Source organism: Podarcis gaigeae (genome assembly GCF_964106915.1).
Source record: "Podarcis gaigeae genome assembly, chromosome: 1".
Taxonomy (NCBI): domain Eukaryota; kingdom Metazoa; phylum Chordata; class Lepidosauria; order Squamata; family Lacertidae; genus Podarcis; species Podarcis gaigeae.
This window is the reverse complement of record NC_139678.1, coordinates 82,080,821-82,102,593: the sequence shown is the minus strand read 5'-3', so window position 1 is coordinate 82,102,593 and position 21,773 is coordinate 82,080,821. Positions and strand designations below refer to the sequence as shown.

The 21,773-nt window shown below is 44.8% G+C and overlaps 1 protein-coding gene across 1 annotated transcript in view; it reads left to right on the top strand.

Moving 5' to 3' along the window:
• Positions 1-1,991: 1,991 nt before the first annotated feature.
• Positions 1,992-21,773, top strand: part of DTX4 (deltex E3 ubiquitin ligase 4) — a 38,061-nt gene continuing 18,279 nt past the window's right edge. The window contains exon 1 of the mRNA XM_083742590.1: positions 1,992-3,262. Coding sequence (XP_083598716.1) covers positions 3,052-3,262 — 211 coding nt within the window. The 5' untranslated portion in view covers positions 1,992-3,051. The remainder of the gene's footprint in view (positions 3,263-21,773) is intronic.

The window sequence follows — 21,773 nt, the reverse complement described above, 5'->3', positions numbered from 1 at the left end:
TACTTCGTTCCGGAAGTTCATTCTTAGCCTGAAGCGTTCTTAACCCAAGGCGCGCATTCCCTACATAGCCTCCTGCGACCCTGGAAGTGGATTGTGTTCATATCCCGTAGCAAAGTTCACAAGCCAGGACACCTACTTCTGGGTTTGTGGAGTTCATAACCTGAAGCATTTGTAAACAGAACTGTTCATAACCCGAGGTACCACTGTACATGAAACTCAGCAGTAGTAATGGCTGATTTTGTGCATTATGTGAAGAGTTGGCTCTGAACTCTTGAGACTAGAGAAGGATTCCTAATAAATAATTCTACTGTTTACGCTTTCTAGAGACATGCTAGCTTTTAAAACTGTTAAGTGCTTGCAATATGTTATCCAAACATTTTCAGGTAAGATGCTGGATTATGCCTGTGATGGGAAAACACTTTCCTTCTCTTGTTTTTCCCCTCCTTTCCCTGTAGTTTGTGGTTTTGCCTACAACATGAAATCGTCAGATAATGAGTTCCCCTTCTCTCCTGCTCCATTCTGGTGGGAAGCAGGGAAATATCTATAATAAAGAAACATGTGTTATAAGAATTCTAAGGTCCCAAATACAAAATAAACAAGGCAAACAGATACATAAGTACATAAACCACACGTCTGAAATAGTACAGGAGAGCAGTCTGAAGCCATTTTGACTCCCAAACCATTTTGACTCCCAAATTGACCTCAAATATTTCTCTGCAAGGAGGAAGGAAAAAGGAAAGCCTCTCCATTGTCTTTTGCTTACCTGTCTTAAGGGCGTATTTGTGTATGAATAGAGCGAGCCTGTGACCTGGTTTCAGGAATTAAAGTATTTACCCTCACAAAAGAATGGCCAGGCTGCTCAGGTAAAGCAATCAGTGACCATTAACAGATATCCTGGCCACATGTATATATTAGATTCAGGCATGCACTGAATTCATACTTAATGATACAGTCATACCTCAGGTTAAAGTTGCTTCAGGTTGAGCATTTCCGGGTTGTGCTCCACGGTGACCTGGAAGTAACAGAACATGTTACTTCCGGGTTTCGCCACTTGCACATGCGCAGACGCTCAAAATGATGTCACACGCATGTGCAGAAGCGGCGAATCGCGACCCGCAAACACACACAGATGCGGGTTGCGTTCTTTTCAGGATGCGAACGGGGCTCCAGAACGGATCCCATTCGCATCCAGAGGTACCACTGTACAGCCTAACTGACTTCAAACACTTGATGTGAAGTTAAAAATAGATGTGTAAAGCACTTTGTACACGGAAACGTGCTTTTGACCTAATTCCAAATAAAATATTTCTAGATCATACTAATATGGCCACCAGAATTTTTAGCTTCCTTGATTTGCTTTGATCCAGCCTCTAAGCAATGACCATAGCTTGCTTTTTTTTATTTAAAAAAGTGGAATTAGCTTCTACACTAGCAAGATAGATTAGAAAAAGGTAGAATTGTCATATTTAGATCCAACATTGTGGCATCCTTAAAAATTATCAAATTTATCATGGCATAAGCAAATGGACTCCACTCCACTTCATCAGATGTGTGAATCCTGAGTTATAGCGTACATATGTCCCTGTAACTTAGGATAACACTTTTTAAGTATTGCCACAAGGTTGGCTTATGCCGCAATGGTCTTTAAGGTGCCACAGCTACGCCCCTGGAAAATATCCGAAAGCTGTGCTTTTTAGGAGAGAGGACTAACGTTGCATTTTAAAGTTACAAAATTATTTAACAGGGAATGACCCAAAGGAATGCTTCGTCGCCACTGCCTCCTCTGATCTCAGCTGTGAAGGAACTATTCTCACATCCAACTGCTTCACCTAATTTTCCTCTCTGCAAATGCTGGAGGGCACTAGAGGCTGCAGTGAGGAGCTGTAGCAAATCAGCGGGCCTGGCTTGAAAGCAATGGCACGGGCGATTCTGCAGACGGGCCTTTCCTCGCATGCACGTTCTCTTGCTTTTCCCTTCCTCTTCTGCTTGCTCGTGGTGGCAAGTGCCACCCCCCTGTTTTGCGTGCGATGGTTCAGTCTCTCCTGCCGCTGCTTCGTTTTCTACGGTCAGCAGATGGCGCCCTGATGCCGGCCAGAGGGGTGGGCTTAGGGGCGGGGGGCCGAGCATGAGGTAATGGTGGTGAGAGGAGGAGGAGGAGGGAGCTCGCGCGCTCGAGACGTCGCGTTCCCGGGGAGCTCGTGCTGCGGCTCCTACTCCAAAACCTTGCTAAGGCAGGGAAGTTGTAGCGGGAGAGGCTGCGGGTTGCAATAGGCAGGAGGGAAGTGCCCGTGCCGTGCAATGGGTGATTGTTTCTCCGCTGTGGAAAGCGGACATCGCGTCTGGTGGAGGCTTGCATTTCTCCTGCTGTGCCGAGAAAATCCCACTCACCCGGATTCCTCGTAGAAAGGAGGCAGGCAGAAAAGCAACAGGGAGGTGGAGCTGGAGCGATTGCTGCATCTAGTGCACGGGGAGGAGGAGGAGGAGGAGGGGGAAAACTAGAGCATGAAATTCCGAGAAGGGCTCGCTAAGAAGGATCCCCCGTGCAGCTGCAGAGAGGAAAACAGGAGGAGGAGATGCAACTGGTGTAACTGAGTCACCCTCCTTTCGCTGTAAAGATAGTGAGAAATTCCCCTCGGAGCCACTTTACAGAGCAAATGACGGAACCTGCTTTTCCAGCTCGCTGAGTGGATGGATCCTTGTTATTTTTTAAATGCATGCATTTTTATAGGCAGTGAAGCAAGAGTCTTCAAGTGGGTGGGATGAGACCTTTAGAAGCCTTTTTAAAAAAGGTGCATGAAGCGAGCAGAATCGAGGCGCTTGTGAACCCCGCAAAGCCCAGCTCTTCGCTGCCAGGGAGAGAAAGGGAGAGATTTGACAAGAGCAAGATCTGGAACTGATCCAAGAAGCAGCCAGCCAGCTAGTGGCCGTGACGTTGCAGAGTTTAAAGGGGGTTGATGAGACCGATCGGACGCTGACCGGGCGAAAAGGGGCTCCTCCGGGCGCCGCTTGGGATCGGGAGAGCTTGCTTGCTTGCAGGAGACCGCCACCAATATGCTGCTGGCTTCGGCCGTGGTGGTTTGGGAATGGCTGAACGAGCACGGGCGCTGGAGACCCTACAGCCCCGCCGTGAGCCACCACATCGAGGCGGTGATCCGATCCGGGCCGAGAGTCGGGGGAAGCGTCGTCCTAGGCCAGGTGGACAACCGCCTGTCGCCTTATATCATCGACCTGCAGTCCATGCACCAGTTCCGCCAGGACACGGGTGAGTGTGCCCCGGCGTGGCCTGGAGCGCCCACCCCACCGCGTGGCCCGGGAGCCGGTCCTCGGCTCCCTTTCCCTTCCCCGGCCGGTCCCATCTCTCCCTCCCTTGGCTGACAAAAGGCCACACCGGGGATCGAGAGACGTGATGCCCAAAGTAATCTAGGTGGAGATCCGTGGTGGGATCAGCCCCTCGATTGGCACGGGAGGGGAAGGCGGCGTAAGAGAGGAACCGATGGGGAGGCTGGAGAAGGAGTCGCCGGAGGTGGGTGCGCGCGGTAAGCTGGCGTGGCAGAGGTCCCTAACCTACCAGGCGACTGCAAAGGCAGAAATTCTACAAGAGGGCTCATCTAAGGGTTTCTCGACCACCTGGATGTCTTCGGAGTTCCACTTTAACCTGGGCAAACCTTGTACTTTGGATTAACGCGAGTGCAAGTTTGGGAACTGCCTGCGCAGCCCAGTCATCTTCACAGCCGAAAGTGCCGTTGTTAGTTGTTCTCAGCTGCCTTGCTTAGCCTTCATGAACTCCCAAGCGCTTGCATACCTGCAAATGAAAAGCAAGTGTGCGACTGCGGGGTGGCAAGGACTTTCTGGGCCACAGGCAGTATTGGGGGGAGCTTACTTGGGAGTAAACTCCATTGGGCTCAGTGGGATTTAGTCCTGCGTAAAAATGCATAGAATTGGACTGCGTGTGTTTCAGAACAGAGTGGAAACATAGTTGGATTACCTAGGTCCAGGGAGAGAAGTGTGAAGATTGGGGGAATAATATGGGATATATTGGAACTTTTTAGGTACTGGGTCAGAGCAAGTCCGGGCAACAAGGAAAACCAGAATTTCATAATAGCCATTCCCCAGGAATCGTGAAGAAATATTATGTTCATGGTACTCAAAATATTTAAGTGGTCTGGAGTCAGGTTCCCCCCCCCTAAACTAATGCAGTTTAGAATATCCCACTTCCCCTGTAATTGTGGATTGACAGGCAGTGACAGATAGTGGTTTACTTACCCAGGGTGATTAAAAGGTTGTTAAAGAGTAGCAACAAATCCTAGTGAAATGAAACTGTGTTTGCACCCTGAGGGTGCTCTAACTCCTCCTTCACCCTGGAGTCTTGGAAAAAACAACAACCCATATGCCTCTGAGTGGATGGATGTTTACTACTGGTTCTGACCAAAATAAATGTTTAGGGACATCCATCAAGGATGTGTGCTAACCTTTAGAACTCGTGTGTGAAAAATGGAAGTTATTTCCATTTTCTGTCAGTTGTCTGCTTTCTTTCAGTTTTCTTCTGTCAGCTGGGGGGAGGGGGACCCACAAGGCCGCAATAGTAGTGTGATATTGAATAGCAAACCGAATAAAGTGCTGCTGATTGGCAGGGTTTCGAAACATTGGTTGAGATGTGGGCGGTGCTTCAGTGCTGCTGGTGCTCTTGCTCTCCGCCTCCCCCCCCCTTTATAAGCACCTTGATCAAAGGATTTACCGGAGGGGCTGAATGCCTCTAGTTAAAATGTTCTTGAAATACCATCAGTGATGCAATTGCAGTCTCATGATTGAAGGGGGGGGGAATCAATTGTAGGTGGAGAGAGAGAGAGAGAGAGAGAGAAACTGAGTGCTGTCTATGCTGACAAGAGGAAAATACCCTGGGAAAGCCATCAGCCTCCTTGGCTGGGAATCCCGGTTTGCTACTGCCAGTGAGCTCACGTCAAGAAGAGGTAAAGCTATTGGATCAGGAGGAAAGCTGGGAGGAGATAACAGGTGAATCAGGCCACCACAGTGCATAGGAATGAGAGCCTCCCCTTCTGGTGCAGCAGACTGCATTTTGGATAGATGAGGGAGGAAGAGATGTTGAAAGCAAGACAGAGGAATTGAACAGGAATATTTTAGGGGAGGACGAGAAAAGGAGGCTTACAGCTCATCTGAGGGCAAGGGGGACACTGCAAGAGATCTACAGTCAGTTTTCTAACTTTGGGTGCTGAGAAGCTGGAAATATTTCTAAATATTCCATTCAAGAGAGCTCTGAAAATGTAATAAATCAGCAGCCGATCCTATGGCCATTTGATCTGCTTGTTCCAGGGCTGAAGTAAACCCTGTATCTGGTCTTTCATTTTGAAGGAGTGTCCCCCCCCATCATCTCTAAGTATATTTTACCTTCAGTTTATTTTAAAATAAAAGTGAGATTTTTTTATTAAAAAAAATGACAGTATGAAGAGAATCAAAATCAGTGGAGTCCTCTGACACCTTAAAGCAACCTTTGCCAACCAGGTGCCCTCCAGATGTGTTGGACTGCCATCAGCTGCTAGGCATTGTAGTCCCAAACCTTTGGAGGGCGCCAGGTTGGCGAAAGCTGCCTTAACAAATGGCAAATACTGTATATATTGTGGCCTAAGCTTTTGTAGGCAGAGGCCCAGTTCTTCGGACATACATTATTGCCTTTATCCCTCTTTCCTACCAAAAATGGTTTCTAAAGCATCTTACAGATATAAAACAGATAGGAAAATACAATAAACGAATGAAAATCAGTTTAAACACAAAAACAAGTAGCTAAAGACTTAAATAACTTCACAGTCACTCTAAAGATCAGGTACCCAAGTTATGAAAGGAGATTCTGACTAAATAGTTTCTGACGCTAAGAGTTGGTTGACACAGTGGCACAGACTCCCACAATAGATTGTAGACTCTCCTTCACATTGGAGGTTTTAAGTTGAGGCTGGATGACCCCCTGTCTTGTATGCTTTGTACAATTCTGTGATTCTGTCCTTTTGAACACAGGTAAGAAGCTGACGGCCCAGGCCTCCCTAGGACCACACAGAGGGTATCATTACAAATAGATACATGTAGTCTTCATAGTAGGGACTCTCAAGCTGAGCTTTAATGCCCTGTGGAGAATATACATCCCCAGTACATCCATGACTGTGATAATCATTCCTACAACAGCATCACTAGTAACTATCTGAAGGATTTCCACTCTGCCCTTTCTTTCTTGTATGCTAGGAACTGCCTTCCAGAACACTTGCATGATATCACTTCTCTTACTTCATTTACACATGTGAATCCCAGGTGAGGAACTGGAAGCCCACATCCTCGCTACAATTTGTGGGGCCTTCCTATCTAGCCCAGAGACTACTCCAGCATCAGTTAGGCTTGAAAACAGTTTCCCACAGAAGGCTTTCAAGGCCAAATGCAGTGTATACGTTTGTGTGTGGGTTGGGGGACGGGTCATAGCTGGAGAACTTTCCCATCTGCAGTCTCCATGAAGATCAAAGCCATCCTCCTTTGCCAATTAGTCTTGGAAAAAGCTAGAATGCTTTCCCCCCCCCAAGCCCAACTGCTGTGGGGGGGGGGTGAGAGCAAAAATTTGTGTATGTATGTATGTATGTGTTTGTGTGCATATATGTATGTTCAAACAGTGTGTGTGTGCTGTGCTTGTGCCAACACTGACCTAGTGTGCTTTGGGGGCACACTGGCAATGCAAGTGTGCCCTCAAGGACCTACAAGTTTGGTCCTGAGAGAGCATAGCCTCAGGTGGAAAATGATTCCCCACCCCAGTACTAGATCAACCAATCCATTCACTTACATGGATTAAGCTTTAGTTTATTATCCCCCATTCAGCCCACTGTTAACTCCAGAGACAGTTTGAAGAATCAGTTGCCTTCCTGGGCTACAAAAGAAGATTACTGGAGGTCATTAGCCTACTTCTCCCAATAGTTTGATTTTGAAAGGTGTGGCACTCCACAGGTTAATTCCCATAAGGTTGGAGCCACAATTTCCTGTCACCCCCTTCAGCTACCAGCCTATCTATTAGAAGCAGATGCCTGTCAGGCAGTCTGGAAGGATACCATGGGAGATGGTTCTGAAAGCTGAAGAAAAGTCTGCATGGTTCAACAGGGACGCACTCCCTCCATTTGTCTCCTGCTGAAGGTTGTCAACTAGCATGACTAAAATGGTTCTAGATCTTATCTGGGCATCCTGCAAGTAACATTTCGCCTTCACACACCTTCTGTATGGCTTGTTTCAGGTGCCCACGCTGCCCTGCCACAGAATTTACTGCCACAAATACTTTCCTGCCAGGGTTTGGGAGTGCTATGTAAATCATGCTCCTCCCAGCCCACCAAACAGTTGTGACACCCCACCTACCTAAGCGTCCTCCCATTGCTATATGTACCAAAAATGCACCCATCCACCCAATAATGCTTTACTTCCCCTCTGGAATCATGGGAGTTGAGTATTCTGGGGCCTTTCCACGATAAGGCCTAGTTGCCTTGCTTCTGCTGTACCCTTTGAAGCCCGGCCTTGAAGGCAGGCTGTGAAGTGGAGGCATTCATCCCTGCGGAGCTGAAGTTACCTCACAACTGTGAAATGAAATTCATCTCAGAGCCTTGATGCATGGTTTCTTCCTCTCTGCATGAAATATGGGCACCCACATAAAGAATGTTTGGTGTGTGGATAAAGTGTTAGGAGCACAGAAGACTTATGGGACCGTTTGTGTGCTGCTCGGAGCAGTGCAATAGCTGCCTGGAATGCATATGTTAGGAACCCCAGTCTGGAAATCTAGCTCTGCTATACTAGTGGTATAGCAAGTGGTAGAGCGAGTTAAGAGTGTGAACTATGGAGTTTGTATTCCTGATTCATATGTCAACGTCAGCCCAAGCTGGACAGTTTTAGTCCATCCAGGGCTTTTTTAGTTGTGGGACACTGGTTGTGGAACTCCTTCCAAAAGAGCTTTGTTCCTTCAGGCTTTTAGTATTCTTTATTTAGTCTTGCTAATTAATATGGCACGTAACAGGATTGTTAGAAGGAGTGTTAATATGGCTTGCCCACGTTTACAGAGCTGGTAGAAGGATTAACAAGGTAATGAAGATGTACTGCCTTGGAGACTCAGTAAAAGAGCTATTACCTGTCTTGCATGCCTACTGCTTGCTGTGGCTTCCAGCACCCCTTCAGCTGCCATTTTGATGCAACATATTCATGCATATCAGCACACATATATCATGTCATAAGGAACTATCAGTGAGCAGCAGATGGATGCTGAGGCAAAGGCAGTAGCAAAGCAAGGCAACAGGCAAAGTCTTGATTGTGGCTTTCCACCTGTCGATTGTGAAACAGACTTGTAAGGTTAAACTTATTGCCTGACTTATCATATATTCATCAACTGAAGGGATAGCTAACCTTCAGCATGCCAGATGTTTCTGAACTACAGTTCTCATCATCCCTGACTGTTGGCCATGCTGGCTGGAGCTGTTGGGAGTTGGAGTCCAGCAACATCTGGAGAGCCACAGGCTAGCCACCACAGGCTAGCCATCCTGGTTCAGGGGTTGCCGTGTTTGAGTGCCCAGAACCTGTAAAAACATGAGAATGGTCTGGCCTTGCAAGACAAAAAATGATCTAGCTGAGCATTCTGTGCACTAGCCAGATGCTATGGGAAAGCTTACACTGTGAACTTGCGAGAGATTGCTATGTCTGTCAGGGGCAGTCCTACCGTTAAGCAGAGAGAGGCAGCTGCCCCAAGCAGCTGAATTTTAGTGTCATAAAAGGGACAGAAACTTGTTAAGTTTTTCAATTTGAATCAACATATTTTTACTCTCAAGGAGTGGCACTTTTGGATTTTGTGTCTCTGGCACCAAAATAACATGGCAAGTATTTGATCCTATGCACGTTGACTTGAGAGAGGTGTGTGCGGTACCATTTGCCTATGGTGATCTTATCCTATCCTCCATGAATTCAACTCGCCCATTTAAAAAAGGAATTGGTGTTTGGTGACCATCCGTAAACCATGTGGAAATGAACTCTGTAAGCTGAGTATGCATTGCGTGAAGAGATAGTTAGAGAAAGTTTGTCCTCCAGTTGTGGCTGATCAATTTCATTGGGCACTTTAATGCCCAAGTTATAGTGTTTACACACACACACTGATAGGAATTTATAGGCAGAGGTTTTGCCATCCTGATAAAGGAAAATTGTGAAGGATGCAACAATTGCACTGATATTGATGGATCATCTGCAGAATTTGGTTGTGCATATCTGTACATTTGTATAGATGTGGATGGTGCCTCTAAAACTAGCATTCTGGCCACTCCATTCCTCAGCATGGCGGATGTGGGCCGAACATTGTGATGCAATTACTACTGAAGGAGTTAGCACTGCAGGGTGTGCTTTTGCTCCCGAGCCATTAGCATGCAGGCCACCTCTTGTCTGTGTGGTGGTGGCCTGGGCTCCCTCGCTCCCCACCCCTTCCCAGAACTCACTCCCTTCCTCTTGAATAAAAGCACTGTCCTTCTCCTCTTTGAGTGGTTGCCACGGTGATAAGAGCCATGTGTCTGCCTGTCCTTCCACCTCCCTCGCTGAATTTTGCTGAAGCAAAGTCAAACTAATTTTGAAGTCTAAGCTCGTCCCATCTTGGCGCTAGAGCCAGTGGGTCAGGAAAGAAAGTGGGCCAGGCAGGCTGCCGGCCTGTCTATAGGCCTTTGTCAGCTCTGAGACAGGCAGAGATTAATGTTTGCTTTGCTCTTGGAAAAGGAAAGGCTGAAGAAGAATACCAACAAATAAACAAAAGTTTCCTTCAAATCTAGCAGGGTCTCTGCAGTTAGGGGAGGCATTCATTTGCCTGAGGAAAGAACAGTAAAGGATTTCTGCCCATTATGTTTAGAATTTTATCTAGAGACTCATTCCTTTGTCCTTATATTTCACTTTTGATATTCAGGGTGTTTTGTAGGACTTCAACTCACTTGTGAATTTGTTATTCCTCCCATTTTACAGATGGGGGTTACAGTGGCCATGTCAACAGTGGATGGGAGGAGAATTAGTGCAGGCAGAATTTCCCACACATGACCGATTAAATGCATTGCATGAGTGAATCCAGCTGTAAGACCATGTCCTGAGGGACATATCAAAGACTTATATCTTATTAAAGGTACCTCATTTTATTCTCACAGCAGCCTTAGGTGAAGTCACCTATTACGGTACATTTCATGACTGAGTGGGGACTTGAACCCACATCTCCCTGGTTAAGACAGACAAGTCTATCCACAGTGCCTTTCAGGTGTCCTATAAAGCCATGGTTGAGTTCATATTTGAACCATGGTTGATTCAACACATTGCGCTAGGTATGATGAATTATATAGTACAGTTCATCATCTAGCTTGCTTTCCAGGTCTGAATAAAGAACATAACCCCTGCATCCTATACTTCAAAAAATATTTGAATTCAAAAAATATTTGAATAAGGAGGCAGCAAGAGACTTGGGTAAAACCATTAAAGAGCATGGTGGGTTTTGCTCTGCATGTGTATGAGAAAGAGACTACAAGCTTTTAAGCACCAAGAGAAGTGTTTTAGCATTTCAGATACTTTTTTCTTTCTTTCTGGTTTGCTCTTTAGCTGTTTGGGTTTAATTTGCTTTTGTTTTCCAATATTTTGCTACATTTACATGTTGGATTTAAATTGTGTGTATATGTTTTGTGTGAATTATTTTTTATTCACACTCCTGTGCTCCATCGTGGCATCTTTTGATGAAGTGTGGGTAGCAAATATTTTGAGTTTTTAAAGAAAGAAATATAAATCCCATAAATTCCAGTAAGCGTGGGCTCATAAGTTTGATGAGCGTCACGTGAAGACTGCTTGAAACAATTCTTACTGTGAATACTTGCCCAATGTTGCTGCTGTAAGGTGCAGCACTAGACATGTGAAGGCTTCTGGCGGGGTACAGAAAAATTGGAGGGGACCCCAATTTTCCACCTATTTTTCTATGCCCCCCCCCCCCAGTTTGGGGGGAAATGAACAGGAGGAGAAAATTTCCCAGGCCTACATATCTCTGTTAGCACTGCTCTCCCTTTCTCTGTTTCTCCTCATCTGGCGTGTCCCTGTTATAGCAGCAGCAGTACAGAATCCAGCCATGATGGGTAGTAAGTCATCATACAGAGGCCATTTCCAGCAGTCCACCTTATTCGAACTAAAGTCTTCTCAGGAGTGAGATGGGAGCTGTAACAGCTTCATGGTCTGGTCCCCATCCCAACCACTCCAGTGCTTTTTGCTCTTTTCAGGGACTGTTCACAAGACAATACTAACATTAAGAAGAACCAAGTTGGATCAGGCCAAAGACCTCTCTAGTTCAGCTTTTTGTTCTCGCTGTTGCCAACAAGATGCCACTGCTTGAGTGGTAGGACATCTGCTTTGCATGCAGAAGGTCTTGTGTTTGATCCCTGGCATTTCCAGATAGCACAGGGCTAGATGAACCAATGAACGGATTCTGTATCTAGCAGCTTCTATGGGAAAGCCAAAAAGGAGGATATGAACTCAACAGCACTGTCTTGCTCATGGTCCCCAGCACCTGAGTGTGTTATTAGAGGCAAAATTGCCACCAGGACTCATAGCCATTGATGGTTTTATCCTCCATGAATTGAATATATGTAATTACGGTACTCCAGACTTAGTCCGTTCTAAATTAATTACTGCAGAATAAATACAGTCACTAATACAAATTAGAATTCCTATTCCACACTTTAGGACTACTCTTCTCTACTTTTCTAAGTGTGCATGTTGCCAGGACCTGGGGTTGGTTACCACTCCTTGCATCATGTACATACTGCATAGACACAGGGTGAGTAAATAAGACTGCCTTTCACATATTTTAAGGAACACTGTGGGTACACACAGTATTCAGGTACAATCCCCGCCCCCCAGTAATGTGTGAAGTCTTCATCATTTTTTGCCATGACTAATGGAAGGCACACTAATATTTACCTGGACTGACACTTCAGGTGGCGGGGGGGTGGGAGGGAGGACATACTCTTTCAACGACAAGGTGTAATTCTGTTCCCGGTGCTCTTTAAACTCCTCTGATTGAGGACAGATGGACACAAAAGTGCATTAAAAATCCATTAAAACTGGAGTAATTATGCATGTGAACATAGGCCAGATCCCATTAAATGTGAGTGGGGTTGTTCAGATCTTTTTTAAGTTAGGATACCAGGCCAGTTTTTGGCAGACAAAGATCTACTAGCTCCTTGAGAAAGGGGAATGCTGTCAATATCCTGTTGAGAAGCTGCCTCTGAGGAGGGTGGGCAGAAGTCCCCTCACACCCCAGACTGAATGAGCGATTGTTCTGCCTGTCTCCCCTCCTCTCCCTCTCCAGTTGCTATGAATGTTGTTGTTTGGGGTCATTAAGGAGTTCTGATGGTAGAGGGGTTGTGACCCTGGCAAGGTCTTGAATAGCTATTGTCCCTTTTCTTCCCTTGTTGAATGGGAGGCTGAAGGCCTGATTCAGAATGACCCAGGGAGTGGTGGGAGGATTTTCCCACAAGGTTGATGGATGGAGCCAGATGCTGAAATTCCAGCAACCCCCCCCCTCCTATGCCTTCCCCTTCTTGTGATGGATTATAATAAATTATAGGGTTTGCATTAGTGGTACTGCGGTTTAGCTTGTAACAGGCTTCTCCATTGTATTGCCTGATTATTTCTTATGAGTCCACCTCCCCACATAATTTCTGCCCTTTCTGCCTGAAATACCTTGTTATGGTGTGTGTGGTCTTCCCAGATGCAGGGTATTTACTTCGCTCAAGCCTAAGGAGGCAAGGAATTTTTAAGAGATCAAAACAGGGAGGGGGGGAAATATCCAGGTGTTAGCCATAGAAAGCTGGTTGCCTTTATTAATTCATGCCCACCTTCTTTCACCCCAGCAATAAATTCTTCAGACGTTTTAATGGAACAAAATCCAATCACAGCAGCGCCTTTCTTTTGTGACGTGCTTGCTACAGTGCATTTGCTGCTAAATTATAAAGCATTTCATGTAATTCAGGCTTAAACTACAATCAACAGAACAAATGATCCAGGTTTATCCTTTCCTTTTCATTGTTTGATCACTTGCTAATCCAGAGTGCTCAGCCATCTGTGCCAGGCACCTGTTCCTTGTGCAACTTTGCATGGTGCTGTTACTCTCATAAGCAATTTCTGGAACTGCTCAGGGTGGTGGAGGCTGCTTTTCCATAAACTGGAACCCCAAATCCCCTTGGTGCCACACGTCCACTTTTGTTTGGAGTTACAGATTCTGGGAGTGATGGGGCACATCGTTTGATGATGAGTTCTTCTCCATTGGCATTTTAACCATTAACAAAAGGTAGCAAATCTGTTTTTTATATTTGATCCGCTTTGTGTGTTGAGCTGTTCTTCTTCTTCTTCTTTGGTATTCTTTTATATACCACAGAACCAATAAACATATATCTACGTGGTATCTATACTTCAGTTAAAACCAGAACAATATGACTAATAAGATCAAAGCAAAATACATTAAAGGAATGGAAGTGAACAAAATGGATCATCTGATATGAAGGTTATAAGAATAATAATTCATTTTCATGTGTAGGCTTGCTGAGATAACGAAGCCTTAAGTTGATGCTTGAAACTCATTACAGACAACTGGCGTTTGATTTCATTTGGTAGAGTTCGATAATCCTGGTGCCACCAAACAAGCACAGTTGCTTGTTGAGGACAGTCTTATACTGGCCAGGAGCAGTCAGACTTGCCTCAGTGGCTGATCGCAAAGACAGAGCAAGAGTATAGGGGATGTGGTGATATTTTAAGTGCACTGACCTTGGGTTGTTCAGGGCTTTATTATGTACTAATAGTAAGTCCTTGAAGATAGCTTTGGTCCTTTATTGACAGCCAGTGCAAGTCCCTCATCACAGGTGTTATTGGGCGTGGGGGACTGACAATGTATAACATCCAGGCTGCAGAATCTACCTCACATAGATAGAGACAGGTATCCTCAAGGATACCTGTGCTTTTGAACCACCATAGCTAACCTATCCCAATCCAGGAATGGTTGTGGTGGGGATACTGGCTGAAGCTGGTAAAAGGCATTCTTCACCACTGACCCTCAAGTGACTGAGCTGAAGCCAAGAGTACTGTGTACCTGCTCCTTCAAAACAAGTTCCACCCCAACTGGCTTATCTCCCTGATACAGGAACGTCTCATCCGTAGTGCTTCTGTCTTGCCAGGATTTAAATTTAGCTTATTGGCCCACATTGAGCCCAGCACTGCATCCAGGCACTGCGCCAGAACTTTCATGCACTCACTCAGCTCAGGTTCTTGCACCAATGTACCCTTACCTTTCAAGACGGCCTAGCCTCCTATTTCTGTGTGGAAGCAGGATAAAAGAAGAAGTGAAAAGTCAGTCAGCCCTGTTTTTGTGCAGGTATTTATTTGGAATCATGGGGCAAAGGTCATTTTGGCTCTGGCATTCCGCCCCCCACCCCGCCGCCCTTTTGAAAACATTTGGGCAGACACATTCAGTAGTCACTGTAGTTTGTCACTGCCCTAATTCAGACCTTGCAGTCTTCATTATTCGCTGGGAGAAAGGCAATTTGCATCTGCTTCTCTCTCTCTCTCTCTCTCTCTCTCTCTCTCTCTCTCTCTCTCTCTCTGTGTGTGTGTGTGTGTGTCTGAAAATGTGAGCAGGATTGGGGAGCACCACCTACATGTTAAAGTCCTCTATGAGAAAGGAGTCACCAGATAAGAAGAAATGATCTCTTTGCTAACCAGCTCAACTAAGCAGTTGAGTCTCTAGAATTATCACAGCACTTGTCTCCTGGGGTTCTTCAATATTTAATCATCCTTTTCTCACTTTGCAATGCAAAGGTAATACTTGTTTAACAAGGAAGGAGGAGAAAAACATGCTGATTTAGAAATATTTCGGGGTGCTAGCTAGCCCACCTTGAGCTTTTTTGTTTTGATTAACTTACTCAAGTTTAAAGTAAAATCTACACAATTGCTAAATTAAGTATACAACATTTACTTCGTTATAATAATAGCTTTTATTTTTCCCAGTACCTTGTTCTGGGCAGATCCCTGGTAAATATAGGTTGTAGTGGTGTATAAACTAGATCTTACTCAGTGTCCTCTTCTGAACTAGGTTTTTTTCCTGGGGAAATTGCCAACTTTCCAATTTTGTACCACCCATGTATAAAACAAGTTGTGAAACTTGCTTCAGTAAATAGTCACCCTCTGTTTTGAATACTTTTTCTTTTAAAAGGAAATCCCCGGTCAGAAATATTTATTTGCCTGAGACTGTAGTTATAAACAGAGATAAGTGAATTAAACATAATCCCTAAATGTGAATAGTTTGCATTCCCCACATAGTCTCTATAGTGGCTTTATATCCTTGCCTGCAAATTACATGTATTTTAGCTAATTATCCTGCTTTCCAGTCATCTGTATCCTCAGTCAGTACAGCAGTTTTAGTGGCCAATTAGCAAGCGATCCAGACCAGATCAGCACTATTGTCAATTTATGTTTCAGTTTTGTCATTCACTGTCCCATAATAAATCTTTCTGTTCTCCCCTTCCCCATACAATAGGGTTGCCATATTTCAAGAAGTAAAAATTTGGACATCCCTAAAGTTGTTGAGTTTTTAAAAATTGTTGAGTTTAGTGTGTGTGTGTTTTAGGAAAACACACTTGCTTCTCTGCAATTGTAGGCTTAGCTTTCATACCCCTCCTTTTAGCATGTGCTGGATTAGTACAGGTGTACCTGCCAACAATTAGTTTTATCCAAATTATGTCAAAGTAGTCAGATTATGCTTCTGCTAAAAGACACCAGCTGATAAAGGGCATGAGTCAGCCAGAATTATGTGTGTTTAAACCCCATTTGTTTAAATGGGAGGGTGAAGCATTTAGGGTGAGGCTTATGCATTTAGGGTAAGTGATGAGAGATGCAGCCCCAAGCGCAGCCATACTGGTGTATTCTGCCCTGTTCACATGTAAATGGCGGGAGGGTCTGATTTTTACACCAGAAGGTGTGTGCTGAGAGCTGAACCTATTCCCTCCTCCACTTTAACTCTCCACACTCCATCCTTAAGGGCATTTTTCTCCTGGCCCAGTCCACTTCCAGTAATGATCTGGTTGGGAGAAAAGTTCCTGGGGTGGTGGACTGTGAGAAATTAAAGGGGAGGAGTGGGAAGTTCTTCTCACCTGTTGTTGTTTAGTCGTTCAGTCGTGTCCGACTCTTTGTGACCCCATGGACCAGAGCACGCCAGGCACTCCTGTCTTCCACTGCCTCCTGCAGTTTGGTCAAACTCATGTTGGTAGCTTTGAGAACACTGTCCAACCATCTCGTCCTCTGACGTCCCCTTCTCCTCGTGCCCTCCATCTTTCCCAACACCAGGGTCTTTCCAGGGAGTCTTTGAAGACAAACTGCCAATATCTGCCTGCTTCAGTGGGTGCTTGGATCTCAGAGTATCACTCGACAAGCAGATTGAACTTCTTCACCAGGCAAAAAGAAAAAGAAAAGAAACAAACCCTCTTCTGCCTAGCAAGGTGGAATGTAAGGACCATGTGTCCTGGCTTATCCACAGACCTGTTGCGGGTCAACGACTCGCAGAAGATGGCCATCATTGACCGTGAGCTGAAAATGCTCAATACTCACATTGCCTCTCTACAAAAAAACAGACTTGCTTCAAATAGCAGCCTCTGAGATAATAACTTCACCTTTTTCTGGCATGGAGGGCATCCAGAAGAACCATGTATTGACAGCTTAGACTTTGCAGTGAGGAACTCTCTTTTGTCTGCTACAGAGGGCTCAAAACACTTGCTCTCTCTGCCTCTCAGCCACCTGCAGTCCTGGTTTAAGGTGGGCAGTAGCTGACGAGTGAGATACAATTCGAAGACAACTCAGAGCGATCATACCTTAAGCCAGTCAGGTTGAGGTTAAGACTTGTAACTGCTGCCTCACCGAAGTTCTGCAACATATAATAAAAGCATTAATATGTGAGAATCCCTTAACACCTCTAACATTTCCTTCATAGAATAATCAACTGATTCTGTTCTTACACCCTTTGTTCTCTCATTTCTATCAATGATGTTGATTATAAGTGGAAAGTCCTCATTTCTGTGCTAGTAAGTTTTACCAAAACTTTTGAATTAGGAAATTTTCCTATGCAAATCTGACTAACTTGTATAGAATAATTTGCATAAGAAAAATCTCAGTTTACACTGTAGGGCCTGCACAGTGATCTAATTTAGCATATTTAATTTACCACATTCAAATTAACAAAACTAAACACTTTGAAACTGCCATGCTTGCCTAATACTGAATTTGCATTTGGCATCCATTCACTGTTACTAATAAGAACAGAAAAGTTTCCCTCAGAAAAATAAAAGAGTGGAAAACTTCCACCCCACATCACTGCCTCCAGTACAGTAGTCAGTGAATGTGGAGCCATATGCATTCTCTCCTGTTGTTCTTCTACTTGCTTGCCCTGTCTTAATTCAACAGAGCTCATCATTTTTGAACCTGGTAAACTGAGTGAAAGAAGATTTGTGGCAACATTTGGAACAGTCACAATAACTGTGGTTGATGGGTGGCTTGCAATGATCTTTCACATGTTCTGTCAAATAGTTTAACAATGCATGCCTTTTCCACTCCCTTTTTAAAGGACTAGTGAAAACAGCCTCTGAAGGAATTGCAATACCTTTTCTGTGCTCTTACGTTTCATAATCAGCTGCACAAGACCCTCTCATGATAATGTTCCTTACCTTGCAAATGAGTCTGCTCGCCAGAGTCAACCCTGATGATTGCCATTCTGTTACAGCATTTGATGACATAGCACCTATTGACCACACAACTGCTTGCTTTTGAAGACTGCACATGGGCTTGGAGGCCAGCCTAGGATGGGTGGGATTGATTGATTGATTATCTATCTAATTTGTGTTTCCTCTACAAGGAAATTGAGGGCAGCGTACATAAGCTCTTCACACGATACATTTGTGAGGGGCACATGCCTCTCACCACTCAAGACTCCTGGGAACATTACGCTTTACAGAGCTACAATTCCCAGCAGCCTTAACAAACTACAATTCCCAGAAATATTTGGGCAAGGGAAAAGTCATGTGCTTTAAATGTATGGTGTGTACACAACCATTGGTGGTCTCCCACCCAGTCACTGACCAGACTCAGACTTGCTTAATTTCAGTTGAATCATTTGCCTTCCAGCCTTTTGTTCCACCCCTGCCCCACTGCCATTCCCTCCATATCTTGGCTTAATACCCCCACGATCCCCAGCCAGTGTGGCCATACTGGTTGGCGCTGATAGGAGTTGTAGTCCAAAACACCAGGAGGTCAGTAAGGCTGCCGAAACCTGGTTATGCAGCAGAGAATTCACAAGCAGGAGAGGGGTTGAACAATACCTCCCTCTTCCTTCCTGTTCTCCCCTGCAAATGCCCCCAACACTTGCATTAGAACTATGAGGTAAAGATGGGGGTTGGTGACCCTGCGTTTTCCTCATGTACTTTGTGTAGAGTTGCGCAGGAAAAACTGGTCTGTTGGTGATATCAGGGAAGACGGGGGCTTATATTTCCCCTCAAAACTGCCTTCTGCTCCTTAGGGGGAGGCCCACCCCTCACGCATGAGAACCATGGATTTAATGCTTCAGAATGTAGCTAATCAGATTATCTTTAAGCCCATTAACTCTACTGCCAAAGATGAAATAGTTCTGAAATCTTGTTAGCAAGTTCTGTGGGTGAAATAGGGCAGTATGTCAGAAATCTCCAGCTACCTCTTTGGCCTGAAATAGGGTGTGTGTTTGTTGGAGCATCCCATCAAATTGTAACCTTCCTGTTGGGATTCATACATTATCTGCAATGATAACCTGCAGTTTCATTGCTAGCAGTTCCAGCATAGTTCAGAACAGAAAGAAATGGCAAGCTAGATATTTTTATATAAAGGAAACTGAAATAATATAGAGCTAGGCCCATATATTTAGCAAAATGCCACAAGGAATAGCAACAGCCAGTGCCTTTTTTTTCATAATTTTTTTTTTAGGGATACTCTCATTTTCCTACTCAGATTGAAATACTGCCTCTCAATGAGGCCAAACTTAGATTCACAAAATGTTTAGGGGTATCCGTACCCCTGCGTCACCCCAGAAAAAAAAGCACTGGCAACAGCGATGCACATTTGTAGCTGCCTGTTTAAGTGCTGAATTGTTTTCTGCTTCCACATACAGTGGTACCTCGGGTTACAAACGCTTCGGGTTACGGAAGTACCGGAAAGGGTTACTTCCGGGTTTTGCCGCTTGCGCATGCACAGAAGTGCCAAATTGCATCATGCGCGTGCACAGACGCGGCGCTGCAGGTTACAAACGCTGTGGGTTGCAGACATGCCTCCGTCACAGATTACGTCCGCAACCCAAAGTTCCACTGTATTGTGATACAGCTTTGGAGGTCTGCGGATTAATGCCAGCTGTGGAATAAGGGTGTGGTGGTTATTAACCTCTGGTGGTTGGATAAATATTCTGTCACTGGGTAAGAATCCCTTATCACCAGTCCTATAAGCTTGTGTTTCTTTTGTTGATGAAAACTGGTGGGATCCTTGGTTACATCAATGGGCAGGAGTTAATGATGGTGTTATAATTAGTTAACACTAATGGCATTTCAATTATTGTGAAATAATAGTTGTGTACTTGAGACCTCAGGTGATTTTACCCAAGAGGAGAAAGATGCATTTAGAAACCGGGTCATCAGTGAAACCGCAGAGATCAATTTCCTTCCCCCACCAATGTTTATTATGTCTTATTTTTTCCAGCAGTGCTGGATTGTTATTTCAGCAGCACCTAAAATTCTGAGCTGTGGTAGCTTACACATGTGAAGAGATGGGAGCACAAAAGCAGGGCCGTAATGCAGATTGTGTACTCGAAATACTCTTGGGAATAAGCATATATTTCTTTGCTTTTGCATAATTTATTCTGCTTCCAAAGAGTCAAAGAAGTTGGAGGGTTTGGGTTTTTTAAAAAAAGAATGTGGTGATTAAGAGGAGAAGTGGAAAGAGCATGGAAGATTAAGGATTGGTAGGTCACGTGTGTGCAAGGGACAGGGAACTAATGAATGACAAGTGGAATCTGCAACAAAATGTTGCAGCGTGGAGTGCTGCCATTCAGAATTCAAGGCAGTCCATCTCCCACCTCTTCCCTTCTCTCCCCCTGCCATGCCAAGTCAAGCAGCATTTGATGGCCAGTGAGCATGCTTTTTTGTAATCTGCTTTTTTGTGGCAGCAGAGCTCAAGTTTTTTCTTCAGAAATGTTGCTCTCCTACAGATCTCTTCTGTATGGGTGGCAGTATTTTGGCTGTGCAAGCAATGACACCCAGAGCCTGGACATAATAAATACAGTGAATTATATGGGTGGAGTGGGTGTGGGGACAAGGAGCTGAAGACTCGCCCTCAAGGCCACTTCAGAAGTTAATAGCTGCTAAGCATATCCCAGCATTTATATCACTATGAAAACATGATGCAGGGAGAAGGGAGGCAGTTTCAGTTCTGAGTGGCTTCTTTTGCAGTGTACACATGGTTAAGTAAACACATCTAGCCGGCACATATATATCAACAGGATCCCATTAAAAAACACACAAATACATGTCTTGTTTATTAATTAGTAACATGTGAAGCAGCCCACATATCAGTGGGAATCCTGTGTGGCCCCCCTTTCCTTTTGAAACTGCTCCAAGCACCACTCACGTCTTTCACCATTTTCACTGTAAGAATATGAATGTGGAGCAAATATGAATATGAATCAAAACAAAGACTGGGGGAGGACATTAAAAAGAGGTCACATTATTTTTGCAAAAGCACTAGTACTTAAATCAGGAGTAATCACTGTGTTGTGGAACTGTATGGAAAGCAGTGCCTTCAAGTTCATAATGCACAGTAATTGACAGTGTATTAATAATGAATACTATGACTGATCTGTGCCAGTCTGTTGGGTTGTATTCAGTTATGGTCCTCATGCAGATGGTAGCTTGCTGTTCCAGCATGGGCTTCCATCAGAAGAATGAGTGAGAAGTGATTTTTGTCCTGCGTCCCTCCATGCATCCCCACTCCCAAATCTGCTCCAGGAGGTAATGGAGGAACCTTTGGGACAATGTGAGAGATCTGGGCGGTGTGTGTGTGTGTTTGTGTGCGTGTGTGCGAAGGGGAGGGCAATTGGTTAAAATGGTCTCCCTCCCTCTGCTAGATCAAAGCATCTTCTGGCAGCGTGAGGACCACCCCAGGGATTGCTTGGCATGACTGGGATTTCGGCAAAGTAGCAGTGACCCAAGGAATAGACCGTACAATACGATTCAGTGCATATCCTTAGAATATGAATGAGAGAATGTCAAACTTTCGATAGTGGCCTCATAGTCTGTGAGATTCAACTGCAGTGCAGTTCTGTGGCAAAAGCCAAGCACAGAAGATGAGAGATGCCCTTATAATCCACTTCGACTTTGCCTACTTAGACCGAGTTTGCTGAAAGGAAATTGAGTCAGTGAGCAAGCTGTGCATAATTTCCAGAGAAATCCATTTTGCTGATACTTGCCCCCCAAACGTACCCAGCTTCCCTCACAAATCACTGACTGCCAATCAACGTCCAATTACTACCCTCCTATTATGTCATGGAACTGTATAGATCCATCCCCTGCTTCCATAATGGGGGAAGATTTGGAATATATCAGACACAGCTTTCACAGACTGCCACACGCGAAGACACTCCATTGCCCATTGGGTTT